The 27031-nt window shown below is 40.0% G+C and overlaps 1 protein-coding gene across 1 annotated transcript in view; it reads right to left on the bottom strand.

Annotated features, from left to right (window-relative positions):
• The window catches only part of LOC124252773 (stimulated by retinoic acid gene 6 protein-like), a 31212-nt gene extending 11833 nt beyond the window's left edge, over positions 1–19379 (bottom strand). Inside the window, exons 1-8 of the mRNA XM_046686429.1 lie at positions 19265–19379; positions 17389–17490; positions 14477–14565; positions 9875–10005; positions 7735–7855; positions 5824–5875; positions 5358–5486; positions 4078–4119 (exon numbers count right to left, since the gene is read on the bottom strand). Of these exons, the coding sequence (XP_046542385.1) occupies positions 4078–4119; positions 5358–5486; positions 5824–5875; positions 7735–7855; positions 9875–10005; positions 14477–14565; positions 17389–17469 (645 nt within the window). The 5' untranslated portion in view covers positions 17470–17490; positions 19265–19379. The remainder of the gene's footprint in view (positions 1–4077; positions 4120–5357; positions 5487–5823; positions 5876–7734; positions 7856–9874; positions 10006–14476; positions 14566–17388; positions 17491–19264) is intronic.
• Between the last annotated feature and the right edge of the window lie 7652 nt (positions 19380–27031).

The following is a 27031-nucleotide window of genomic DNA, read 5'->3' as shown; positions in this document are numbered from 1 at the left end:
AAGAAGATACGTTCCTTCTCATAGAAGATACTTTCATCTACAAAGAAGATACGTTCCTTCTCATAGAAGATACTTTCATCTACAAAGAAGAAAGAAGATACGTTCCTTCTCATAGAAGATACTTTCATCTACAAAGAAGATACGTTCCTTCTCATAGAAGATACTTTCATCTACAAAGAAGATACGTTCCTTCTCATAGAAGATTCTTTCATCTACAAAGAAGATACGTTCCTTCTCATAGAAGATACTTTCATCTACAAAGAAGATACGTTCCTTCTCATAGATGATACCTTCATCTACAAAGAAGATACGTTCCTTCTCATAGAAGACACTTTCATCTACAAAGAAGATACGTTCCTTCTCATAGAAGATTCTTTCATCTACAAAGAAGATACGTTCCTTCTCATAGATGATACCTTCATCTACAAAGAAGATACGTTCCTTCACATAGAAGTCACTTTCATCTACAAAGAAGATACGTTCCTTCTCATAGAAGATTCTTTCATCTACAAAGAAGATACGTTCCTTCTCATAGATGATACCTTCATCTACAAAGAAGATACGTTCCTTCCCATAGAAGACACTTTCATCTACAAAGAAGATACGTTCCTTCTCATAGATGATACTTTCATCTACAAAGAAGATACGTTCCTTCTCATAGAAGATACTTTCATCTACAAAGAAGATACGTTCCTTCTCATAGAAGATTCTTTCATCTACAAAGAAGATACGTTCCTTCTCATAGAAGATACTTTCATCTACAAAGAAGATACGTTCCTTCTCATAGATGATACTTTCATCTACAAAGAAGATACGTTCCTTCTCATAGAAGATACTTTCATCTACAAAGAAGATACGTTCCTTCTCATAGAAGATTCTTTCATCTACAAAGAAGATACGTTCCTTCTCATAGAAGATACTTTCATCTACAAAGAAGATACGTTCCTTCTCATAGAAGATACTTTCATCTACAAAGAAGATACGTTCCTTCTCATAGAAGATACTTTCATCTACAAAGAAGATACGTTCCTTCTCATAGAAGATACTTTCATCTACAAAGAAGATACGTTCCTTCTCATAGATGATACTTTCATCTACAAAGAAGATACGTTCCTTCTCATAGAAGATACTTTCATCTACAAAGAAGATACGTTCCTTCTCATAGAAGATTCTTTCATCTACAAAGAAGATACGTTCCTTCTCATAGAAGATACTTTCATCTACAAAGAAGATACGTTCCTTCTCATAGAAGATACTTTCATCTACAAAGAAGATACGTTCCTTCTCATAGAAGATACTTTCATCTACAAAGAAGATACGTTCCTTCTCATAGAAGATACTTTCATCTACAAAGAAGATACGTTCCTTCTCATAGAAGATACTTTCATCTACAAAGAAGATACGTTCCTTCTCATAGAAGATACTTTCATCTACAAAGAAGATACGTTCCTTCTCATAGAAGATACTTTCATCTACAAAGAAGATACGTTCCTTCTCATAGAAGATACTTTCATCTACAAAGAAGATACGTTCCTTCTCATAGAAGATACTTTCATCTACAAAGAAGATACGTTCCTTCTCATAGAAGATACTTTCATCTACAAAGAAGATACGTTCCTTCTCATAGAAGATACTTTCATCTACAAAGAAGATACGTTCCTTCTCATAGAAGATACTTTCATCTACAAAGAAGATACGTTCCTTCTCATAGAAGATACTTTCATCTACAAAGAAGATACGTTCCTTCTCATAGAAGATACTTTCATCTACAAAGAAGATACGTTCCTTCTCATAGAAGATACTTTCATCTACAAAGAAGATACGTTCCTTCTCATAGAAGATACTTTCATCTACAAAGAAGATACGTTCCTTCTCATAGAAGATACTTTCATCTACAAAGAAGATACGTTCCTTTTCATAGAAGATACTTTCATCTACACAAAGAAGATACGTTCCTTCTCATAGAAGATACTTTCATCTACAAAGAAGATACGTTCCTTCTCATAGAAGATACTTTCATCTACAAAGAAGATACGTTCCTTCTCATAGAAGATACTTTCATCTACAAAGAAGATACGTTCCTTCTCATAGAAGATACTTTCATCTACAAAGAAGATACGTTCCTTCTCATAGAAGATACTTTCATCTACAAAGAAGATACGTTCCTTCTCATAGAAGATACTTTCATCTACAAAGAAGATACGTTCCTTCTCATAGAAGATACTTTCATCTACAAAGAAGATACGTTCCTTCTCATAGAAGATACTTTCATCTACAAAGAAGATACGTTCCTTCTCATAGAAGATACTTTCATCTACAAAGAAGATACGTTCCTTCTCATAGAAGATACTTTCATCTACAAAGAAGATACGTTCCTTCTCATAGAAGATACTTTCATCTACAAAGAAGATACGTTCCTTCTCATAGAAGATACTTTCATCTACAAAGAAGATACGTTCCTTCTCATAGAAGATACTTTCATCTACAAAGAAGATACGTTCCTTCTCATAGAAGATACTTTCATCTACAAAGAAGATACGTTCCTTCTCATAGAAGATACTTTCATCTACAAAGAAGATACGTTCCTTCTCATAGAAGATACTTTCATCTACAAAGAAGATACGTTCCTTCTCATAGAAGATACTTTCATCTACAAAGAAGATACGTTCCTTCTCATAGAAGATACTTTCATCTACAAAAAGAAGATACGTTCCTTCTCATAGAAGACGTTCCTTCTCATAGAACTACTTTCATCTACAAAGAAGATACGTTCCTTCTCATAGATGATACTTTCATCTACAAAGAAGATACGTTCCTTCTCATAGAAGACACTTTCATCTACAAAGAAGATACGTTCCTTCTCATAGAAGATACTTTCATCTACAAAGAAGATACGTTCCTTCTCATAGAAGATACTTTCATCTACAAAGAAGATACGTTCCTTCTCATAGAAGATACTTTCATCTACAAAGAAGATACGTTCCTTCTCATAGAAGATACTTTCATCTACAAAGAAGATACGTTCCTTCTCATAGATGATACTTTCATCTACAAAGAAGATACGTTCCTTCTCATAGAAGACACTTTCATCTACAAAGAAGATACGTTCCTTCTCATAGAAGATACTTTCATCTACAAAGAAGATACGTTCCTTCTCATAGAAGATACTTTCATCTACAAAGAAGATACGTTCCTTCTCATAGAAGATACTTTCATCTACAAAGAAGATACGTTCCTTCTCATAGATGATACTTTCATCTACAAAGAAGATACGTTCCTTCTCATAGATGATACTTTCATCTACAAAGAAGATACGTTCCTTCTCATAGAAGATACTTTCATCTACAAAGAAGATACGTTCCTTCTCATAGAAGATACTTTCATCTACAAAGAAGATACGTTCCTTCTCATAGAAGATACTTTCATCTACAAAGAAGATACGTTCCTTCTCATAGATGATACTTTCATCTACAAAGAAGATACGTTCCTTCTCATAGAAGATACTTTCATCTACAAAGAAGATACGTTCCTTCACATAGAAGATACTTTCATCTACAAAGAAGATACGTTCCTTCACATAGAAGATACTTTCATCTACAAAGAAGATACGTTCCTTCTCATAGATGATACTTTCATCTACAAAGAAGATACGTTCCTTCTCATAGAAGATACTTTCATCTACAAAGAAGATACGTTCCTTCTCATAGATGATACTTTCATCTACAAAGAAGATACGTTCCTTCTCATAGAAGATACTTTCATCTACAAAGAAGATACGTTCCTTCTCATAGAAGATACTTTCATCTACAAAGAAGATACGTTCCTTCACATAGATGATACTTTCATCTACAAAGAAGATACGTTCCTTCTCATAGAAGATACTTTCATCTACAAAGAAGATACGTTCCTTCTCATAGAAGATACTTTCATCTACAAAGAAGATACGTTCCTTCTCATAGATGATACTTTCATCTACAAAGAAGATCCGTTCCTTCTCATAGAAGATACAGGCCACTTTCGCCGTTTTGCTTTCGGTGTAAGCATGCTCAAATATTAATAATAATCACATAACGGTACCTTGTTATCGTTGATCAGGTAGGTTGAATCTGTATTATGTGTCTGAACACGAAAAGGAAAAGAAATATCAGAATGTACGATATCTGAGTTACATCTTCATACTTTAAACAATCTTATTACTCACGTGTATGGATTACTCACTGGTACCTGTAATATGTATGTCATATTGCCGAGTACGACGCCAAACAACAAATAATTTGATCAACAAACAAACCATAGCTTGGTTAACACTGCCCGGAACAATGGAATCTGTCTATTACGGACTGGACTGGGACCGACTCATTTGTCCGGATTATAGAGCAGTCCGGACTAGACAAGTTTCGTCCGTTACCGTAGAAACTGCCATGATGAGTTACCGTATATTACCGTAGATAAGCCGAATTTTGAGGACCAATAAAGCAGTCTGTAGAAGGGGTCGGCTTATCTATTGGTTACACTTTCGTCAAAAAAAAATTCAGGGGGTAAGAAAACGACATCGTATTGCTTCGTGTTGACAAACGAGAGAAGACGACTTTGTGAGTAAAGACGTCAAATTTGCAATCACCAGACAAGATTTCATTTTATTTTGTTTTTGCTAGGCATTGTCTTATATGCAGGGATTAATATTATCATGTCTATTTGTCTTGTATACAGAGTCGGAAATAGCAATCAACTGTGCACACGTTCCCACCGGTGATTTAGATAAAACATACGCAATAATATAAGGAGATGAATTCTGATGCAGTGATCGGAACAACATATATAGTATCTGAAACTATTATTTTATAAAGAGAAATATATTCTAGCATTGCATCATTTCTTATGCAGGTTTTGCTCTATAAATGTAAAATATTTATAATCATAATAAGGTTATGCGACAGGTGAAAGAGAAAAAGCTCAATATGATCCTGGTCTTAGATATTAATCACTGTGGTAGAATCCATGGTGCTGACAAATCAAGAAACATAATGGAGACGAACCGGGACTCGAGTCCTTGATCACTGATTTTAATGGGCCGCAACTCCGCGCAGCGAATTAAGGCGCCTATGTCGATTCACTTCCGGCATGATGCTGGCCAAGGGTAAAAGGATTCTAGAACACCCCTGTCCTTCGGGAGATAATGAGTTAGTGTATATAGTTTTAAGGCGCTTTAGCACTATTCCAGCAACCTCACGGAGTGGGACACCAGAAATAGGACTTCATGTGGGGATTCGAACCCGAATCTTCAGCGTGACAAGCGGACGCTTTAACCATTAGGCTACCCCACCGCCCCGGGAGATAATGAGTTACAAAGCACTTACGTACGACTCTGTCATTGATCTGATGGTTGTCAAGATGGCGACGATGACCCGGATGAAGAAGGTGATGACAAGGTACAGAAGACAGGCGAGCACCGGAAGCTGGATGACCACTGGTTGTCCAGTGAAGACCTGTGCAGGACACGGGACTTAACCTCAGCATGTTTTAGAAACCGCCCGATGCACATGGCACTAAATTTTATTACTCAGTCAATGGAACTGTAGGTGTTCCTTTTTTAATTCTCAGCTTCCTGGGAGTTATACAACCAAAGCCAGTGAGGCTAGAAGGTTCGCGGCTGAGTTCACATTTCGAAGACTTGCCTCAAGGGACACTTTGGTAACATATGTTTCAGTAAGGGGGTTGGAAACTCTCTCAATAACTAAGCTGTCGAAAATGGTAAGCTAACCAGCTACTTTCAACCACCGGCGTTTGTAACAGTGCTGTAGATAGTTCTAGTTTTATACGAACCCAGTCGGATGCATCCACGCATTCAAACACGTGAGCCAGGTTGACTAAAAACCTGAAATCGATTAAAGGGAAAAACATAGTGAATTTCTTGATCATGACTTCAAAATACAGTGATCAAGTGAAGGAATATTTACCCTGCATACTTAGGGATTCAAACATAACAAGGTCTCTACCATATGTGAGTATATGCTTAAACTGAAAGTGGAACTCCTAAGCGAAACAAATTTTTAAAAACACTCTACTCTATGGAAGATTACATGCAGTTTAGTGTCCTCATGCCCTTAGTTGCTAACTGCTCATGTGTTCCAGAAAACTATGACCGGTGTTCAAAACTTATAGAACATACAACTCTTTTGAAGTGTCCATATATACTACACAAAATAAGTTAAAAATCACCGAATTGTTTTATATGACTGAAATTAATCTGTCACGGATTGAACTGATAGTCATACTCGTATAGTTACATGAAACAAAATCGGGCGCTCTCTACCTTCATATGGGTAGTATGCATCAAGCAACACCAGCGTTATATTTAATGTAAATGTGTGTATTTGTTTTGTTGAACGCCACACTCAGCAATTGTTCAGCCATAAGACGGCTGAAGTTTGTAATCATCCAGGACCAAATACGGGGACCGCTGCTTTGAATGTGCAGCTCCCATGCTATGGAACAACCTCCCTATGTGGCTGAAATCCGCTCCAAGTCTACAAACATTTCGAAAACATCTAAAGACACATCTATTTGAAATGAAATAGACTGGGACTACACAAGCGCCTGTGAGTAGATTATTATTATTATCATTATAATCTGAACCAGACAATCCAGGGACTGATATCATGAACAACGATCCACGCCGCAGGCAACGATGACATGACGACAACCAAGTCACCGAACCTAAACACCCGACCCTTTAAGCAGCCTCTTACGACAAACGCGACGTGCTAAGGAACAATTATAACCCGGGTTCTCAAGAGGAACAGATGTCCCCAAGAGTCTAATCCTAGGGATTATAGGTGGAATGGGACTCTAGCATATACCTGTTCAAAGATCACAACGGGGAAACAGTTGACAGTCAGGATTTTAAAGGCACTATATCACACCACGCCTCTCTAAAAACAAATTACGCATTTAGATTACAATATTAAATTCGAATGAATTAACGCAACGTTGCATTAAATCGACTGTCGCGCCCTCCACCAGCCGAACATTATTTTAAGCAATGTCCCTTTGAGCGCTCTTTACAAATATCCTACGCACAACTTGTGATTGAAACCAGTACGGCAACACCAACAACACCGCGTGCGACAGTTTTCGATGCACAGAGCTCGAGTAATTGTTTACTTTATGACAAGTGTTCTCTGTTTGGAAGCTGTTCGCCTGGAAGTTTCAATTGTGGATTTCAGGCAAGTCGTAAGGAATAATAAGTTTTTTATTGCATCAATAGGAAGCTAAAGTGAGTGCATATGCCTCAAGATATTTAACATAAGTCAAAATATTGTCGAAAATGTGTGACATTGTGCCTTTAAAGTCTGTGTCATTAGGCATTCGTCACCACTCGCCCCTTTCCGTAACCGCTATTCGGCTTGTCCCGGAATAACACGAGTTGGTCATGAATGTGTCATTAGGGCTTTCCGACTTAATAACAAGTCTCGACTATCCCACAAACCAAATTGCACTGGATGTACAAGGATAAATACTGGTGAAAATTGACGAATGGTCCATTGACAATTGGTGTCACGAGGTGTTCGTTAAAAAGGGTTATGTCGTGCCGACTGCAGCCGTCACTCACAAATTACATAAACCGTAAGAACCATAATATTCATTAAAATATTCGGATTTTTAAAAATCTCGTTTTAAGCTGATTCTCAAGATATTGTTTGATTTCAGAACAAGAGCAATGACCATGCTCACCAAAGGATGGAGTAGGCCAGGCCTATCAGTGACCAGATGAAGCTGGTCTTCTTGGCCAGACAGGCGAAGAACGGGTAGTAATCTATTCCCATCTCCGTCACGGCCAGCATGGCCAGGAACACTGAAAACATAAAATGACATTCGTGACCAACTCGTTTTATTCCGGGACAAGCCGAATAGTCTACTTGTAGGTTACGGAAAAGGGCGAGTGGTGACGAATGAACAAGCATAGAGAGGGGGACCATTCGTTACCACTCGCCCCTTTCCGTAACCTGCAAGAAGACTATTCGGCTTGTCCCGGAATAACACGAGTTGGTCACGAATGGAGGGGGACCATTCGTCACCACTCGCCCCTTTCCGTAACCTGCAAGAAGACTATTCGGCTTGTCCCGGAATAACACGAGTTGGTCACGAATGGAGGGGGACGAGTCTTCTTGCAGGTTACGGAAAGGGGCGAGTGGTGACGAATGATGAAAAGAAAATGTCAGACATATTTCTGCCAACAGTTTCTTAGTCGGGAGTTTTACGCCATGTTAGCAATATCTCAGCAATATCACAACGCGGGACACAAGAAATGGGCTTCACACGTTGTACCCATGTGGGTATTCGAACCCGGGTGTTCGACCGCTTTAACCACTCGGCTGACCCACCGTCCCTTCCATAAGGGCGTGTCCTTTTATATAGTAATAGGATCTATACACCTACATGTCTTTCTAACGCTGTTTCTAAGCGAGACACGCCCCTATGGTCCCATCAAAGTCTTGAAAAGACAGTTGCAGAGATCAGGGAAGATATGCCCGAGCCGCAGTGACATGTTGCTTTTGGCATCCTCAAAGAACTGTTTCCATACTTCCATGATGCCAACACTTCTGAAGGGTGTTCCACACGCCCTTTTTAGACACGGATTTACGGTATCAAAGACTATTTTTATTAAAGAATTTTCCATTGGATTTGTGCAGATTCCCTATAGGAAATTCTGAACTGTGGAGGATTAACAAATAAGTTTTTGGACAAAATGGAAATTTATATCATGTTCATTAAGAACACAATTTTGCATATATTTTCTTTTTGAAAACTAAAAACTGAATATCTATGTCATTAATCTTCAGTGAAAATTGTCCAAAATATTATAGACTTATATTTAATATGCATTTTCCAAACTCCTTTATTATGTGATGAAAATTCTCAAAAAGGGTTTGAATGAAAAACTTAGGACATCAAAACTTGAATGATGTTAATATCCTCATGCGGAAATGCACCACTTCAAATTTATTTGATAAATATCATAATTATAGGCTGATTGGCCTATAATATCCCGTTTGGCCCATGATAGGTCGAACGGTAGGTTTCCCCAACCTGTCCAAGACGTAGAAATGCGATTTTTCAAGCTGAGGAGGTCCATTAACTATTCATCTCTATGATCGTATAATACCATTTCGTGCGGAAATTGATAGTTTGTGAAATAATTAGAAAAATGTTCAAATATAGCCCGATCGGCCCATAGCTACATAGGCAGAATGGCCTATAATTTCCGTTCGGCGTATTATAGACCGATCGGTAGGTTTCCCCAACCTGTTGGAGTGTGTGTCTGTTATGATTTTACGCCGCTTTAAGAACTATTCCCGCAATACCACGGTGAAGGGCATAAGAAATGGGTTTTATGCAATGTACCCAAGTGAGGAATCGAACCGGGGTCTTCGGCGTGATCAGCGAACGCTTTAACCACTTGGCTGCTGGTGTGACAATCATCGACCTTTCTAACTTTTCTAGAGCGGAGTGGGGATCGAAAAGGGGATTTATGGAGGCAGCTGGGATGTTTGTTTCAGTTTTAATCTGTTTTAGCCATATTCTCTTATTGAACATAACATGTTCAGTTTACGACTTTTTATTGTAGATTATTCTGGAGAGGTTACTGAAGTCGCCATCATTGGAAGGGTCTTACAGGGCAAGATGTCCCTCTGTTACTTCGTTTATTCAAGATAAATAACTTCTTTAAAATTCAGTGACGTATTCATTAAGTGGGTGAGAAAAAGCACTTCGGCTCTATGGTACGGAGTTGGTACGTCGAGCCTCAATTTTGTTATAAGAATAAATTTTCTGGTTTGAAGGCACCGCGTGTGTTTGTGGGTAGTTTGCTGACCTTGTGACCACATGGGCGAGTTGTCGGGGATGTAGTCGCCCCCGAACAAGATGAGGCAGTTGGTGGCGGTGGAGCCGAAGGCAGCGGCATAGGCGAATCTGTCCTGGTCTCCATCCAAGAGGTTCACGGGGCTGCAACAGAAGAGTGAGTGAGTGAGTACAGTTTTACGCCGCTTTTTAGTTTTATTCCAGCCATATCACGGCGAGGGACATCAGAAATGGGCTTCCGAACAGAAGATGGTGTGGACAGTATAATGTTTGAAAAAAAGACCAAATGCAAATTGTAAGAACAAAGGAGTTCGGAAGGGAGGCAACTCTTGCAATCGTGTGTTCACAACTTCATGCTGGGAAAGTTACATTTGGAACAGTATGTACAGTGTACGTTCGAAATGTATTTAAACTCAACAGAACATTAAAACATAAACACATTCTCTACTAACAGAACCTCGGTAACCCGGACTTGAGTAACGGTACTTACAATAATAGTGTGCATCGCGATGTGCACATAAGTGACTTAAGTGAGTGAGTGAGTATGGTTTTACGCCACGTTTAACACTGACTGACGCACTGAGTTTGGTTTTACGCCGCTTTTAGCAATATTCCAGCAACATCACTGCGGGGGACACCAGAAATGGGCTTCACACATTGTGCCCATGTGGGGATTCGAACCCGGGTCTTCGGCGTGACGAGCCAACGCTTTAACCATTAGGCTACCCCACCGCCCCTGCGTTGAACAATACCCCAGCAATATCATGGCGAGGGACACCAGAAAAGATCTCCACATATTGTACTCACAACAAAATAAACCAAATCCAAAGAGAGGTATACATTTTCAATCTTGCGACATACTGACATTCATCGGGAAATGAGTGAGTGAGTGAGTTTAGTTTTACGCCGCACTCAGCAATATTCCAGCAATATGGCGGCGGTCTGTACATAATCGAGTCTGGACCAGACAATTCAGTGATCAACATCATGAGCATCGATCTGCGCAAGTGGGAACCGATGACATGTGTCAACCAAGTTAGCGAGCCTCACCACCCGATCCCGTTAGTCGCCTCTTACGACAAGCATGGGTTACTGAAGGTTCATTCTAATCCGTACCTGCACGGGTCATCGGGAAATGAATGACACCTGGCTTTGTAATGGTCACCCGCTACTTTCAGTATATAGTGGCATGTATTTTTGGTTTTGTTGTATTGTTTCGTTATAATTTATGTATCTGTCAGCATAAAGATTGAGGATCTCGTAATATGGAATTTGCATACGAGTGGTTTAAGAACGCCACCAAATTCAATTTGAAACCTTAAATAGCTGAAACAATGCATCACGTTAATTGCAACTTGCTCAGTAAGTTATCATTCACCGAAATATCTGTGTCATGACACATTGTACCCATGTGGGGAATCGAACACGGGTCTTTGGCGTGACGAGCCCCTAGGCCACCCCACTGCCCCTGTAATAATAAGAACATGTCAGTGATTAGTGTCATGCTTCAAGTTGGCCTCTTGCAGGTCTAGTTGGAAGAAGGCTCTCGTTGAAGGGCTGCTATTGAATTGTGGAGTAGTTTGGAGTTAATCTTTTGTCGTATTTCTGCCATTTTTAGATTGGGCTATTATAGGAGTGAGTGAGTATGGTTTTACGCTTCTTTTAACAATACTCCAGCAATATCACGGCGGGGGACACCAGAAATGGGCTTCACACGCTGTACCCATGTAAAGCGCCCCTCATCAGGAAATGAACAACAGCTAGCTGGAAGGTTTCTATTTAGGACAGGTCACCCGCTATTGTCAATACAGAGAGATATTTTTTTTAAATATTATATTGTTATGATTCATGCAACTGTCAATATATGAATTGAACGCCGTGCATCACCTTGAATGACTGAAATAATGCATCACGTTAATTGTTACTTGCTCAGTAAGTTATCAGTCCCCGAAATATCTGTGGCATGACATATTGTACCATGTGGGGAATCGAATCCGGGTCTTTGGCGTGACGAGCGAACGCTTTAACCCCTAGGCCACCCCACTGCCCCTGTAATATTGAGAACATGTCAGCAGTTAGTGTCATGTTTTAAAGTTGGGCGTCATGCACTCCTAGTTGTAAGAAGGCTCTCGTTGAAGGGCTGCTATTGAATTGTGGAGTAGTTTGGAGTCATTCTTTTGTTGTATTTCTGCCATTTTTAGATTGGGCTATTATAGGAGTGAGTGAGTATGGTTTTACGCTTCTTTTAACAATACTCCAGCAATATCACGGCGGGGGACACAAGAAATGGGCTTCACACGCTGTACCCATGTAAAGCGCCCCTCATCAGGAAATGAACAACAGCTAGCTGGAAGGTTTCTATTTAGGACAGGTCACCCGCTATTGTCAATACAGAGACGTATATGTGTTTTAATATTATATTGTTATGATTAATATAAACTATCCATATAAGGATTGAACATCGTGCATCACCTTAAATGACTGAAACAATGCATCACGTTAATTGTAACTAGCTCAGTAAGTTATCAGTCCACGAAATATCAGAAATCCGAACAACAGCTGACCGTGACTGATACCCACAGGTGTGACCTAGTGATAAGCGTGCAGGTCATTGTGATAGTTACCTGTCTGACGTGGTCCACATTAACACACATACCTTGCATGTGCTGACAGGTGAGATAACGGACAGTAGGCCCACAATGATTTCAACTAGATGACCTGTGATCTATGTACATATATATATACATACACAGGGTATGTACCTCTATTGTCAGACGCAACGTATCACCGAGTTGGACATGGAGCTCTATACGATAGCACCGGTTGTTCACTGGGAAATTAAAAATGGCACAAAAGACATGAATTATTTTTTAGATCCCATGTAAAATACAGTATTTAATTTTATCTAAGTTTAATTTAATTCTAATTTCTGAGAAAAAAAACCCACATATTACAGTCGCAGAGATGGCCATGAATGTACACTCACAACAGGTCTTCGATATGAGGATATGGGGCTCTACTATCCCGGCCGCAGCTGCAGGTGGGCCAAGTCGCCACGATAACGTAGAATTGCTCCGTTTGGGCAAACCTAGACTACCTAATGCTTAGTCCCTGAATACATATATTGAATAGAAGCCCCACTGAGTTTGGAGATCCTGAACCTGTGGAAATCTGACTTGCTTCATTTACCCCTTAAGCACTGCAGCGAGGGCTGTGCAGTAGGGAAAATAATGTGGTTCAGGGACTCTGAGACAGACTAGGGCAAACCTGAAATCCATGATTGTGGGGTCCACCCGATTATATTTTCCAGGTTTGTCCGTATGTCGGCACCTTTCCCGACGTTAAAAGAAAGTGGTACAAGTCTGAGACCTGGGTCACTTCCGTTTTCCACCCACTTCGAGCCGTTATATAAGTGGAATATTGATCAAAGCGGCGTTGAAGTAGATTTCCTCACTCACTCAAGGCTCTGCTGCAACCGCTACAACCCTACGACCCTGGAACCGGTTCAGAAAGATATCGCAGCGCTTCGACTGTCGTAAGTCGATGTTACAGTATAGGAGGTACGACAGTCGTAGCGCTACGATAGCTTTGTGAAACGAAGCCCTGGAGGGTGTGAGGAGGGTGTTTCAGAGGAATCAATGAGAATGTCTTGTACCAGCAGGTTAACTAAGTACGTGCTCGTGATCTGTAATCAACTCCCACAGTCAATACAGTTAGCGTTGTAGATAACATCAGTCCGTTTGAATCGATTACCGTCTAGCCCGTATCTAAATACACACGGAAAAAAGTATCGCAACACCATCTGAATCAATGTATATTGCATGCAACGGGTCAAAATACTCCCACAAACAAACATAATTATAGTATGAATATAAATGGCTATATAGGGGTTAACAATCAATGTGTTGCGATACTTTTGAGCATGTGTATATATGCTCGGCTACCGATTTCTCAGTATCAACTACCGTAAGAAGAAAGTATGCAAACATGTTTGACAGTGGCTAAAACAAAGCAGCGAGACATGGTGTATCTTGCTTCGGACGTCAGGTTTGATTGACTGACTGACTGAATTTGGTTTTACGCGGCTTTAAGCAATATTCCAGCAACATCACGGCGGGGGACACCAGAAATGGGCTTCACAAATTGTACCCATGTGGGGATTCGAACCCGGGTCTTCGGCGTGACAAGCCAACGCTTTAACCACTAGGCTACCCCACCGCCCCACGTCAGGTTTGAATTGTTTTGGAGCTAAAATAAGCTTAAAATAAGCCTGGTCGTGATTTTTTGGTCAAGTGAAAGTTTTAATACTATGCGTTCTTTTGCAAAACAGCATTCATATTAATTAAGTGTTGATTACAGGAAAGTGAATAAAAAAGGAATTACAAGAAATAGTTCAATTCCGTAGTCATAGGTTCGAATCCCAGATTTGCCTTGACTGTGGTCAATGGTAGGATGGGATTATTCCCTTGCTCCTGAGGTTAACTAAATGGTAAAGGTCTGATACATGAATCACATGAAGTGAATAAGCCGTGATTTATTTAATTACCGATAAAACCGGCGTCAAACTGAACTCACTCACTCACCCTCTGTAAGATAAATTTAGAAAGTGTCTTACACCAGGAGGCCGGGTCTGTCTCCGCAACATCGACAGCGTTTAGGGTTCCGCCTCTTCTCCAGGAGACTCAGGATGAGGATGATGAAGAGCTGACGAGAAAACATGACAGATCTGAAGCATTTGAGCCCAGATTCGGTTAAATTGTGGAGTTCGATGCTCATGATGTCAGTCACTGGAATGTCTGGTCAAAACTTGATTATTTACCGACATATCGCTGGAATATTGCTAAATGTGGCGTATAAAGGCCTGTGATGCCAAAGTTGTCTATCATAAGCCTTTTTACTGAGAAGTAACAGCATAATGAATATTTGTTTAACAGCAAAAAAAAAAAAAAGTGTAAAAAGCAACAACAAAAAGAACGAAAAATCAAAACCAAAATAAAAGCAAACAAAATCCCCTAAACCATTAAATTAAAAGAATTAAAAAAATTCCATTTTCATTGTATTAACAAGGCTGAAACTGAAACTATTAACAGCGGCCTTAAATGAAACTCACTCCTATTTTTTCCTGTCTTGGAGACAATATTGTCGAGGAATGGGTGGGTGAGTTTAGTTTTAGCTATCTTCCCGTTATCCTGTATCGGGGCTAGTAAGAATAGGATTTATACGCCGTATGCCTGTTCCTAAGAGGCGCGGTGAGATGAAATGGGTCTTAATCACGCGTTACAGATTGTTGAACTGACTTACACGCATACACGCTCGTGTGTGTGAAAGCTTGGACTACACCGAAAATTCCGTATCGTAGTTTAACAAGGACCGGTTCTTACTAAGGTATACGAATGACACTTACATCTATAGAAATAATACTAACGGGGATGATACATCTACGAAGACCGTACTTGCGTATATGATACTTTCACCAGCGGAACAGAGATAGTACTTACGTGGATGATACTAACATCTACAAAGACTGTACTTACGTAGATGATACATCTGCGGAGACCGTACTTGCGTATATGATACTTTCACCAGCGGAACAGAGATAGTACTTACGTGGATGATACTAACATCTACAAAGACTGTACTTACGTAGATGATACATCTGCGGAGACCGTACTTGCGTATATGATACTTTCACCAGCGGAACAGAGATAGTACTTACGTGGATGATACTAACATCTACAAAGACTGTACTTACGTGGATGATACATCTGCGGAGACCGTACTTGCGTATATGATACTTTCACCAGCGGAACAGAGATAGTACTTACGTGGATGATACTAACATCTACAAAGACTGTACTTACGTAGATGATACATCTGCGGAGACCGTACTTGCGTATATGATACTTTCACCAGCGGAACAGAGATAGTACTTACGTGGATGATACTAACATCTACAGAGACTGTACTTACGTAGTACTTACGTAGATGATACATGTACGGAGACCGTACTCACGTATATGATACTTTCACCAGCGGAACAGAGATAGTACTTACGTGGATGATACTAACATCTACAGAGACTGTACTTACGTAGTACTTACGTAGATGATACATCTACGGAGACCGTTCTCACGTATATGATACTTTCACCAGCGGAACAGAGATAGTACTTACGAGGATGATACTAACATCTACAGAGACTGTACTTACGTAGTACTTACGTAGATGATACATCTGCGGAGACCGTACTTGCGTATATGATACTTTCACCAGCGGAACAGAGATAGTACTTACGTGGATGATACTAACATCTACAAAGACTGTACTTACGTAGATGATACATCTGCGGAGACCGTACTTGCGTATATGATACTTTCACCAGCGGAACAGAGATAGTACTTACGTGGATGATACTAACATCTACAGAGACTGTACTTACGTAGTACTTACGTGGATGATACATCTACGGGGACCGTACTTGCGTATATGATACTTTCACCAACGGAACAGAGATAGTACTTACGTGGATGATACTAACATCTACAGAGACTGTACTTACGTAGTACTTACGTGGATGATACATCTACGGGGACCGTACTTGCGTATATGATACTTTCACCAGCGGAACAGAGATAGTACTTACGTGGATGATACTAACATCTACAGAGACTGTACTTACGTAGTACTTACGTAGATGATACATCTACGGAGACCGTACTCACGTATATGATACTTTCACAACCGGAACAGAGATAGTACTTACGTGGATGATAGATCTACGGACATCGTACTTACGTATATGATACTTTCACCAACAAAACCGAGATATAGTACTTACGTGGATGATACTTACATCTACAGAGACTATACTTACGTAGTACTCACGTGGATGATACATATACGGAGACCGTACTTTCATCAACGTTTATGTTTATGTTACTATATTAAACGATGACGAAATTATCACCCGCTTGTGAACAATATCACGGTGTAAGGAACATGCGTAGATGAAAGTATCTTCTACGGAGATGATATTTGTTTCAGAATGTGGCAATAATCCTCTCCAACAGCGAGGTATAGTGATCTTTCCCGTCCCCGTATTAGCATGTCTCACAGACCCTGAACCACATTATTTTCCCTTCTGCCTTGCCCTCCCTGCAATGCTAAATGAGGCAAGTCTATATTTCTTCAGGTCTGAATTTCCCATCTCACTTTGGCTCCTTTTCAAGTAAAAATGGGTTCATTTGTTACTATCAATATTACATACATATATATTCAGAGACTGAGCGTTAGTCTAGTCCCCGTACCCTCGAAAAAAAGTGCGTGCCTTGAAACTACGAACACGTAACACTTCCCATCCCCTGAGCCCCTCCTCACACAGAGAATGCAAGCAAACAGTCGGTACCTCACCCAGCCACTCCTGACGCGATCTGAAAACATTAGACGCACAAAGACCTCCGAAACCATAAGCTGATGTGACCTATCTCCAATCACCCCGTAGTGGTTGTTGATACCCTCTCCACTTACCGCGGGACCTACAGCGAAGTGCGTGAAGTCTAGCAGACTGATGGTATGCCGACACGAGACGTCAGTGCCCGACGCCGCCATTGGACAGGGAAGCGTTCAACCCTGGAAGGTCAAGGTCAAAACCTTTGCTACTGGATTACCATCATAGCAAACATTTAACATAAAGATAAACATTGTTACTGTTTTATGGGTTTTATCGTGTTGTCCGTGCGGCCTGTAATAACGAGGAATGTTGTATGAGTTCATCTGACGCTCTAGCGTGACGTCATTGGCGGGACAACATGGCGGTTGATAAGATGAACGTTAAAATTTATTGTCATTTATTTTTGATAAGGTGTACAGAAATAAGATGAATGTATATTTATGTAATAGAAAGATTAGAAGAAATAGATATTTACAGCCATCTCTCACATTAAAAATATTTGATCTGCAACAGATATTGTCACGAATGGCCAGAATGATACATGTCGTGTCGAGATATGGACGACATAAACATTTCGTTTAAACAGCATTTCTGATGAAAACACGGAAAAAACGTTTATTCAACATCTCTGGAAGTTCTCGCAAACCTTAACACAAGGTGAGGGCTGGGTTGAGTGAATCACGAGTCATTCAGTACGTTAACTGCCTTGCCTTTGGGGATGGTCAACGTTACACGTGAATGTTTGGTAGGACTAAATATTTTTCCATTGCATCAAGTGATGAAAATGGGAAACACACATTGTCGTTTTCGTCATCTACTGCTACTTTGAGACAAAAATTATGTTAGGCCTGAGTGCATTTTGTTGGTTTGTGTGCATGTTGTTTAACGCCGCACTCAGCAGTATCCCAGCTATATGACGGCGGTCTGTAAATAATCCAGTCTGGACCAGACAATCCAGTGATCAACATCATGAGCATCGATCTACGCACTTGGGATACGATGACGTGCGTCAACCAAGTCAGCGAGCCTGACCACCCGATCCCATTGGACGCCTTTTACGACAAGCATGGGTTGCTGCAGACCCTGGTCTTCACGGGTAGTAAATTTTGTGGCAAGGTGGGAGGGGAGTGTAACAAGTAAATATATTATACTCTATATTCTGGATGTGGATCTGAATGTGAAGAAAGTATATCGTTGTGTTTAAAATCACATTGAACACCGAGTGCAAATTATACTGACATACAGAAGAAAGTGTACATTTGGAGCTTTGGGTGGGTTGTGTTTCCGCAACAAGTCACAAACATTAGACCAGTGAAGTTCCGGGTTCGAATTGGTCTTCAGCAACCCATGCTTTTCGTAAGAGGCGACAAACGGGATGGGGAGGTCAGGCTTCCTGACTTGGTTGACACGTCAGCGAAGGTCCATGCTCATGATGCTTATCACTGGATTGTCTGGTTTATTATTATGATTATTTACACACCGTGATGATGATTTTTAGGGGTGTCACCTATTTTGTTCTGGAGAGCTAGGAGCGTTCAGCATTTTGTACACACGTACTAAGGTGTGTGTGTGGGGTGGGCGGGGGGTCAGCCCCCAAATTTGTACATAAAATTATGTTTACAATTATGCTTAGAAATTATGGGAAGGGGGGGGGGGCATTGATTTTGTACATGACATGCAGAGGGTTCACCTACTTTGTACATAAATTTTAAGGGGGGTCATTCACATTGTACATGCTTCTCCATAATATCATCATCACCCCCCAACCCCTTGCCATAAATTATGAACGGCCCCTAACGTCCCTCCTCTTAAAAAGATGATCGTGATTATAACACGACACATATCCTTTCGTCAGAAACCTGAGATGTGTCTTGTTTTGGCATATCCAGATAACAGACAAAGCCACGTTACACCACACACAGCCTCAATCTACAGCAACAACAGCCCTCCTACCTTCTATAAACACTTGTATCGTATACAGGAGGTCCTCAGGGTAATAGATCCAACCTTGCAGCAACATAACCCTCCATTTGTCCTGGAGTACAACGGCAGTTTGTGATTCACCGAGGGCTAGTTGATAAGCATTGCAGGTGCTTGTATTCCCACGTTGGATAATTTTAATCATTCAACCATTGCATTTTGAATCTTATCTGTCCGAGGCATGGGGATTTTCTTTCCTGGTTAAAGAACGATTAGAAGACGTTAATAGACAACACTAGCATACTGAAGAAGAAAACAAAATTCACAGAACTGATCTCCGGTCTTTGGTTGTCATCATGCTCATGATGTCAATCACTTGATTGTCTAGTCCAGATTCAATGAATTACAGCTTCAATGTAGTTGGAATATGGCTGAACGCGGCGTTAGGCAACAAACAAATGAAACTAATCTCTAAATTCTAGATTGTGTGACTTACTAATCTTAAACAAATGGCGTATCTTTCCTGTGGAAATCAGATATTTATTAGACAAGCTCTATCGATATTGCGAAGCGGGTGTCAAAACTTGATGATTGAAATAGGAATGATTTTGATTCCCGATTTTGTTTTAAATGTGGCAATTATAATTTTGAAAACGAGTCAACTTTATACTGACCTGTACAACATTTCATCATTAAACATATTGATGCTTTTTTATTACAGAATTCTATCATAAAATCCCCTTGGTAAATTTAATGAAAACTGGCAGTCCAGAAACCGGTTTACACTAGGCATAATATATATACTTAATGCTTAAAGGATTAAAACAGCCATCACTTAGCACTGCATAGAAATGTGTGTTGACGGGAAAAACAGTGGTTGACAGTATGAACACCTATCCCGGCCTAAGTACAACTACATGTATAGTACAATGAGCTTGGTCGAATCTCACAAGCATGCTGAGTCAACCACAAAAGAAACGTTGGGTCCCAGAACCCAAACAAACTGTTTCAAACAGCGTTCGAAATTAACGTCGGTCCTTAGGCCTGAAGCCGACTGAAAACCACTTGGACCCACAGTTTTTGTTTTCTGCAGGTCGTTATGGTCGACAGCTCTTTCATCCCGAATAACTAAGAGTATTATTTCCATATTAAAATACAGGGCCTACACATTCTGATCAGGACCCACAACTTTTTATGGTTCTGGGCCCCGTTTCACAAAGTGAGTGAGTGAGTGAGTGAGTGAGTGAGTGAGTGAGTGAGTTTAGTTTTACGCCGCTTTTAGCAATATTCCCGCTATATCACGGCGGGAGACACCAGAAATGGGCTTCACATATTGTACCCATGTGGGGAATCGAACCCGGGTCTTCGGCGTGACGAACGAACGCTTTAACCACTACGCTACCCCACCGCCCCCGTTTCACAAAGGTATCGAAAGCGTAAGATCTCGTAACTTCCTATGTTACAGTATAGGAGGTACGAATGCTACGAGAAAAGTTACGAGATCTTAGGCTTACGAGAGCTTTGTGTAACGGGGCCCTGGGTCCTTAGGGCCTGCAGCTTTTCAGGGTTAAGGACAAACACTGTTTCCAAAACGTATTTCTTTACGTGTAACTGGAGGAATCTCTGCACTTCTGCGATGTAGTCGTAATTCAAACTCAGCTGGATTCTCTGGCCCATCGATCACCTGATTGTCTGGTTTGTTTACTCGTCGGACTGCAAATACACACTTTTTATGATAGATTGTGTGAATGGCAAGTGGTATCAGTATCGGAGGACATGTTTACCGTTTTCACAAACACATGGTAGCAGTCCATTCTTATTATTTACACAGTATTTTACCCTTTAGGCCAATTGCTGTTTCTGAGGATAGTTAAAACTGGACATTCCTTTGTATTAGCGTTTTATATTGGTTTTTTAGATTTTGGTGTTCGGGAATCTCTGGAAACCTTCATACTGCATGTGTAGTAACTCGGACAACGTGAAGATCCGGGTTAGAATTGATCTCCAGCAACCCATGCTTGTCGTAAGAGGCGACTATAGGATCAGGTGGTCACGCTCATCCGATTGACAGTCATCGTATCCCGTTTGCGTAGATTATTATAATCATTATTCTAAGATATTTATATAGCGCGCATATCCACGCACTAGTGCATGCTCAAGGCGCTGAGCAGATCTATGTTCATGATGTTGATCACTGGACTGCTTGTCGTAAGAGGCGACTAACGGGATCGGGTGGTTAGGCTCGCTGACTTGGTTGACACGTGACATAGTATCCAAGTTGCCTAAATTGATGCATTTGACGTCAGTCACTGGATTGTCTGATCCAGAGGCGACTAGCATGATCGGGTGGTCAGGCTCGCTGACCTGGTTGACACATGTTATCGTACCCAACTGTGTAGATCGATGACCATTGGATTGTCTGGTCCACTGGCGCAGTATCATGGCTTGATTCTGGTGCGCGGCGTCAAACAACAATCACAACATGGCATATCCTATTTGAGTGTTATTAACTCACTTTTTAACAGATTACTTTAATAAATTTAGAATATAAAGTGACAGCGTTTTTCATTCATTCACTGGACTGCAGCTTTCATGAGCTGGAGATAGGAGGATAAAAATATCAAAAGCAATGACTTATTTATCATTCTAAATCTAATCATGTTATAAATGTAAGAGAACCTTGAATCTACAGGGCGGAGGGCAGTCTCTGAGAACACTGTTATCGTTGAGGTTAAACGACGTGTTTGTTTATTCCCCAGAGAATTATAGTTAACGATAAACCCGTTAACTCCCGATAACATATCGCGTCGCGTCATTTGTTATCAACACAGAAGCGGATTTTTCAAAGCAAGTTATATTAATTCCTTCGTAAATATAGCTCGGGTTTCGTTTCCTGCATTGTAGGTTTTCGGGGCCTTGGGATCAGTCGAAGGAAAAGAGAAAATAAGATGTATTTGTTTCCGAAAGAAAGGAGTCTTCACAGTTTGTGAAACACCAGTTACTTGGTCTTTTCCAAAATGGCACCTATAACGTAAAATAACATTTAGTTAGGCCACAAAATTTCTTTTATCTCATTACCGCCGACCCAATTTTTTGTGTATTTTTTGCACTGGTAAATTTGTGCGTATAAAGCCGACAGACTTCCGAAATACGTCTCAGCTTCCGGCACATTCGGCACCACTCGCCTCTTTCCGTAACCTCCAAGCTTGTCCCGGAATAACACGAGTTGGTCACGAATGCTTCCGGCATTCCAAACTTTCGACTAACATTGTATAGAAAATCAGAAAAAAAATATTAAAAAATAAAATCCGCCCTACCTAACCATTTAAAAAAGAAGAAGAAGTGATGAGAAACAAGATATTTATTATTTTATGTGGCCTTACTAGGTAAATAATAACAAATAATAACAAATTACAAATTAGTAAACATCGTAAAAGAAAAAAGACTTATCCGAAAATTCAAATCAAAATAATTTGTGTCAGATAACTTAGTAATTGATATTATGAACAATGTCCCATGTGATGTTCGTGTGGTTTGTTTCTATGCTATTTAAGGCAATATGTCAGCCTGTAAACAATGAAATCTGGACCTGACAATCATCAGCTTTCGAAATACCTGCCTGTCCGACCGTCCGCACGGGTTATTTTCAACACTGACTGCCAGATTCTCAAATTCACCAGCTGGACGGTCGGGTTAAAATTTAGACATGTATATGAAGATATCAAGTTCATCATATTTCTGGAAAATGATTTAAATCATTATTAATTCACACGTAAAAATAAATGATGAATTCCAATTGGATGATAAACTACGTCGTTTGTCAAACCTAAATTATTTGCGGGCAGGTAAGTTTTGGTTAGGGCTTGCAAGTTTTACATCTAACCAGCCCTGGCTGAAATTTTTGGGAGTTTCATACCCTGCAATCAAGTGATTCATTCTCAACCAAACAATTAGTAACTGCATTGGTAGTGCCTGTGTAAGAACTGGCAATCAAGCGCTGATGAACACCTGTTCAAACTAATGGCTGATAGCATAAACACTCAACCTTAAACTATGGTGAAAAAAAGAATAGTCTCTCTGTTGTGTCAGTATACTCGAGCAGTCTTTTCCTTCATAGGTGAGTGAGTTGGGTTTTACGCAGCTTTTAGCAATATTCCAGCTATATCACGCAAGCGGACACCAGAATTGGGCTTTGTCCATTTTGTCCATGTAGGGAATCGAACCATGGCCTTCTGTGTGATAAGAGAACACTGTAACCACTAGGTTTTTCCCACCACCCCTCCTTCATAGGGGACCGCCTCCGTGGTGTAGTGGTTAGAGCGTCCGCCCAGAGAGCGGAAGGTCGCGGGGTCGATCCCCGACCACATCATACCAAAAGACGTTAAAATATGGTACTTGTTGGTCCCTGCCTGGCGCTCGGCATTAATGGGTACAACAAGGACTGGTCGGCTCGGAGTCAGTATAATGTGTCTGAGTGGGGTATTCATGCTTCACTGCAGCATGGTATCTCAGTGGCCTAGCACTATAAAACCAGCTTCAGTCTGGGCTAGTACAAGCAGCCGCGCATACACACGCATGCACGTCGTCATATGAGCGAAATATTCTCAAGCACGACGTTAAACCCAATTTCACCTTACCTCACCTCCTTCATAGGGAGGACATGAAATCTAATATATCTGTTCCAGGCCCTGATTGGCAGTATTTATACACAAAACATCACACAAAATAAGTCTGAAGGTTTTATTTTACACTATCAATGTCTCATAAATTCTGTACACTATCACAATATGTTTGACCAGAATCGATTAAGAGTATTAACTCTCATACCAACATACCAGTACATCTGGACCCAGACCTATCGGAAGATTCCTCAGTTGCATTATAGCAGCAATCCCTGAAATATAGATCCCTGGCACACTGCAACCATACATGGAATCAAACCCATTTGTGAGTGTGTCGAACACCTGAACCACTAAGCTAGTCGGCAATGAAGCTGAGTAGACCGACATTCAGTGACTCCTGATACAAGCATCAATTATAAATACATCTTTCAGAATGGTGACTTTGTTTTAACAGGGTTTCTGTTAGGTAAAATCTGAAATTTGAAACTGGACTGCACCTGAGCAAGAATTTCCAAATTAGGCATAAGAAAATCTCAATTATTTCAGTTAAGAGGACCCAAACAAATCTGAACCAGTAGGAAATTTATTATTTAATATATTTCTTTTATTTTGATTAGAGGGGCATCCCCTTTCGAATCAATGATATATGTGATGTTTCTTAAATCTGCTGGACAAAATACCAGCAGCAATGCTTAACAGGAAACCTTAATTTGTTACCTAATGTGCCCATTGGATTTCTTCAACTGTTCCCAGCTGTGATAAAGACATTTGGGTCACAAATAAAATTAATGGGTCAGTCAAGCAGCCTGAAACACTACACTGTGAAGATCCAGGTTAGACTGGCTGAGTTTGGTTTTACGCCGCTTTTAGCAATATTCCAGCAACATCACGGCAGGGGACACCAGAAATGGGCTTAACACATTGTACCCATGTGGGGATTCGAACCAGGGTCTTCGGCGTGACGATCCAGGTTAGAACAGCAACCCATGCTTGTTGTAAGAGGCGACTAACAGGATCGGGTGGTCAGGCTCGCTGACTTGGCTGTTCCCAATTACGCAGATTGATGCTCATGCTGTTGATCACTGGATTGTCTGGTCCAGATTCGATTATTTACAGACCGCCGCCATATAGCTGGAATATTGCTAGTACGGCATGAAAAAAAAAAACCCCAATCCAATCAATTAATGAAACACTAACCCATTGAAAATATGTAAACATTCAACGCAACAATGTCAGGTGTTTGGATTAATGAGGTGTCACTGTATGTCTATGCCAGAACATGTATCCATGACAACTGAAGAGTAACTGTGGGAAACGTCAATACACTTGCATATGCTACGTCATGAATGTTAGTTTAACCAACCAATATATACATCCCTGTTATACACACCAAACCATCCATGCAGTAACATAGCATTGGGAAATTGAAACATCACAAAAATATTCACACAAGAAATGGTAACAGTTTATCATGTTGGCACCTCATATAACAAAGAATTGTCAAGTGAGTGAGTAATTATATGTTAGGATACAACCATGATGATGCCACAACGTTGCTATGACAATGATATTATGGAATGGTGCCCTTGTCTATTCTGTGGAATCCAAGACCGATTCCATGCCCAAGACTACTGCCTTGTCTCTAAAGACATTCTCTGACATTACCTACCTATCTTGGTCAAGTCAGGAACTCTGCTGTCAATCAAGCATGCATATATAACTGTGGTGCTTCAGAAAATAAACTTACTGAATCACATAATGATACACGCAAAAAAAAATATTTGAAAATAAAAAACATATTTTGATCACAATCTTAAAAACAAAACAAAAATCAAATTCCAGTAAACTGGAACGGTGTTTGCAAGTAAATGCAAATAGAAAACAGAAGCAGTTCATTTCTAGAAGACAACCAGAAATCTTCACTCACTCGTCTCTGTAAAATGTGATACCATTACCTCGGTTTGGTTAAATCACTACTGCTTGTGGAAAATACAGGTCATATGGGCGCATGATTCTTGCTGCTTTAGTCAGAATGTAACATGCACAACCTTGCTACTTAAAGTACATACATCAGTTATCTAACACAGTATAGATTCTGTCTCATGGCTTCACTGGTTTGGGAAAATACATGACTTATTCAGTAAACTTTTGTAATGTTGAAAGTCCCATACTCCTAGCAACCTTCATAAGTTGGAAGGTTATAATTTAATGACCCTGAGCCTCAATTTCTGCTAATCATTTATTTATAATTTAATGACCCTGAGCCTCAATTTCTGCTAATTACTTACTGATTATTTCATTTTGAAAACATGGTAAATATCTCACAAAAATGTCAAAGCAACACATGGGTTGGTTCAGTAGACAAGGAAGCAGAACAATTCCTGTGACCTTGACCTCAATGGAAGGTCAGGCCAACATACTGCATACCATGCTACCCTTATGACGATATTGTCTTATGCCACTGCAGTAAAAAAGTTTGGAGTTATGCTGAACATAATACACAGTTGTATATTCCTGTTCAATAATATTACGAAAGTGTATTCAACTTGTTAGGATTTAGAAAACTTCCCTACATTCTCTGAAGCAAAAACTGAAGAAAGAAAGAAGAAAAAATTAGGTAATGACCTCAATGATGACCATGACCCTTGACCTGACTAATGGGGAACTCTTAATTGTGCAAGGATGATAAGGAAATATACTTGAAATGATTGTTGAAAAAGATGTCTTCACAAAAATAGTGTAGAAGTGGTCCATTTGGACAAAAAACTCAATCTACATGGAGTTGTATGATGACAGAATGAAATAAAAGAACACATTGAAGCCAAGGTGTTCCATATCACACCCCTGAAACCAAATTCACTTCAACCAAAAAAATCCAAACCCATTGAAAATGTAATCATTTAATTAAAATTCATATTTCAGGACAGAGATGATGTGATGGTAAGTTTTACTTATCATCCACCTCCCTGATATCTTGATAATGTTGCTTATAAACAAATGCACTTATCATCAGAACTTTAAAACATTCTTTTTAAATGAAAGTCAAATCAAGGAAGTTGGCTGTAAACATGTCAGTGGCCTCAGATACGAAGAAATAATAAGGCCACTTGACAGAGACCATTATCTCTGTCTGTCTATATTGGGAAGGATTTTTGAAAGCTTGTGGTAAAATAAGAGG

This window comes from Haliotis rubra, unplaced genomic scaffold (genome assembly GCF_003918875.1).
Source record: "Haliotis rubra isolate DU_JTF1 unplaced genomic scaffold, ASM391887v1 Scf523, whole genome shotgun sequence".
Classification (NCBI taxonomy): domain Eukaryota; kingdom Metazoa; phylum Mollusca; class Gastropoda; order Lepetellida; family Haliotidae; genus Haliotis; species Haliotis rubra.
This window is presented reverse-complemented; position numbering and strand designations above follow the sequence as displayed.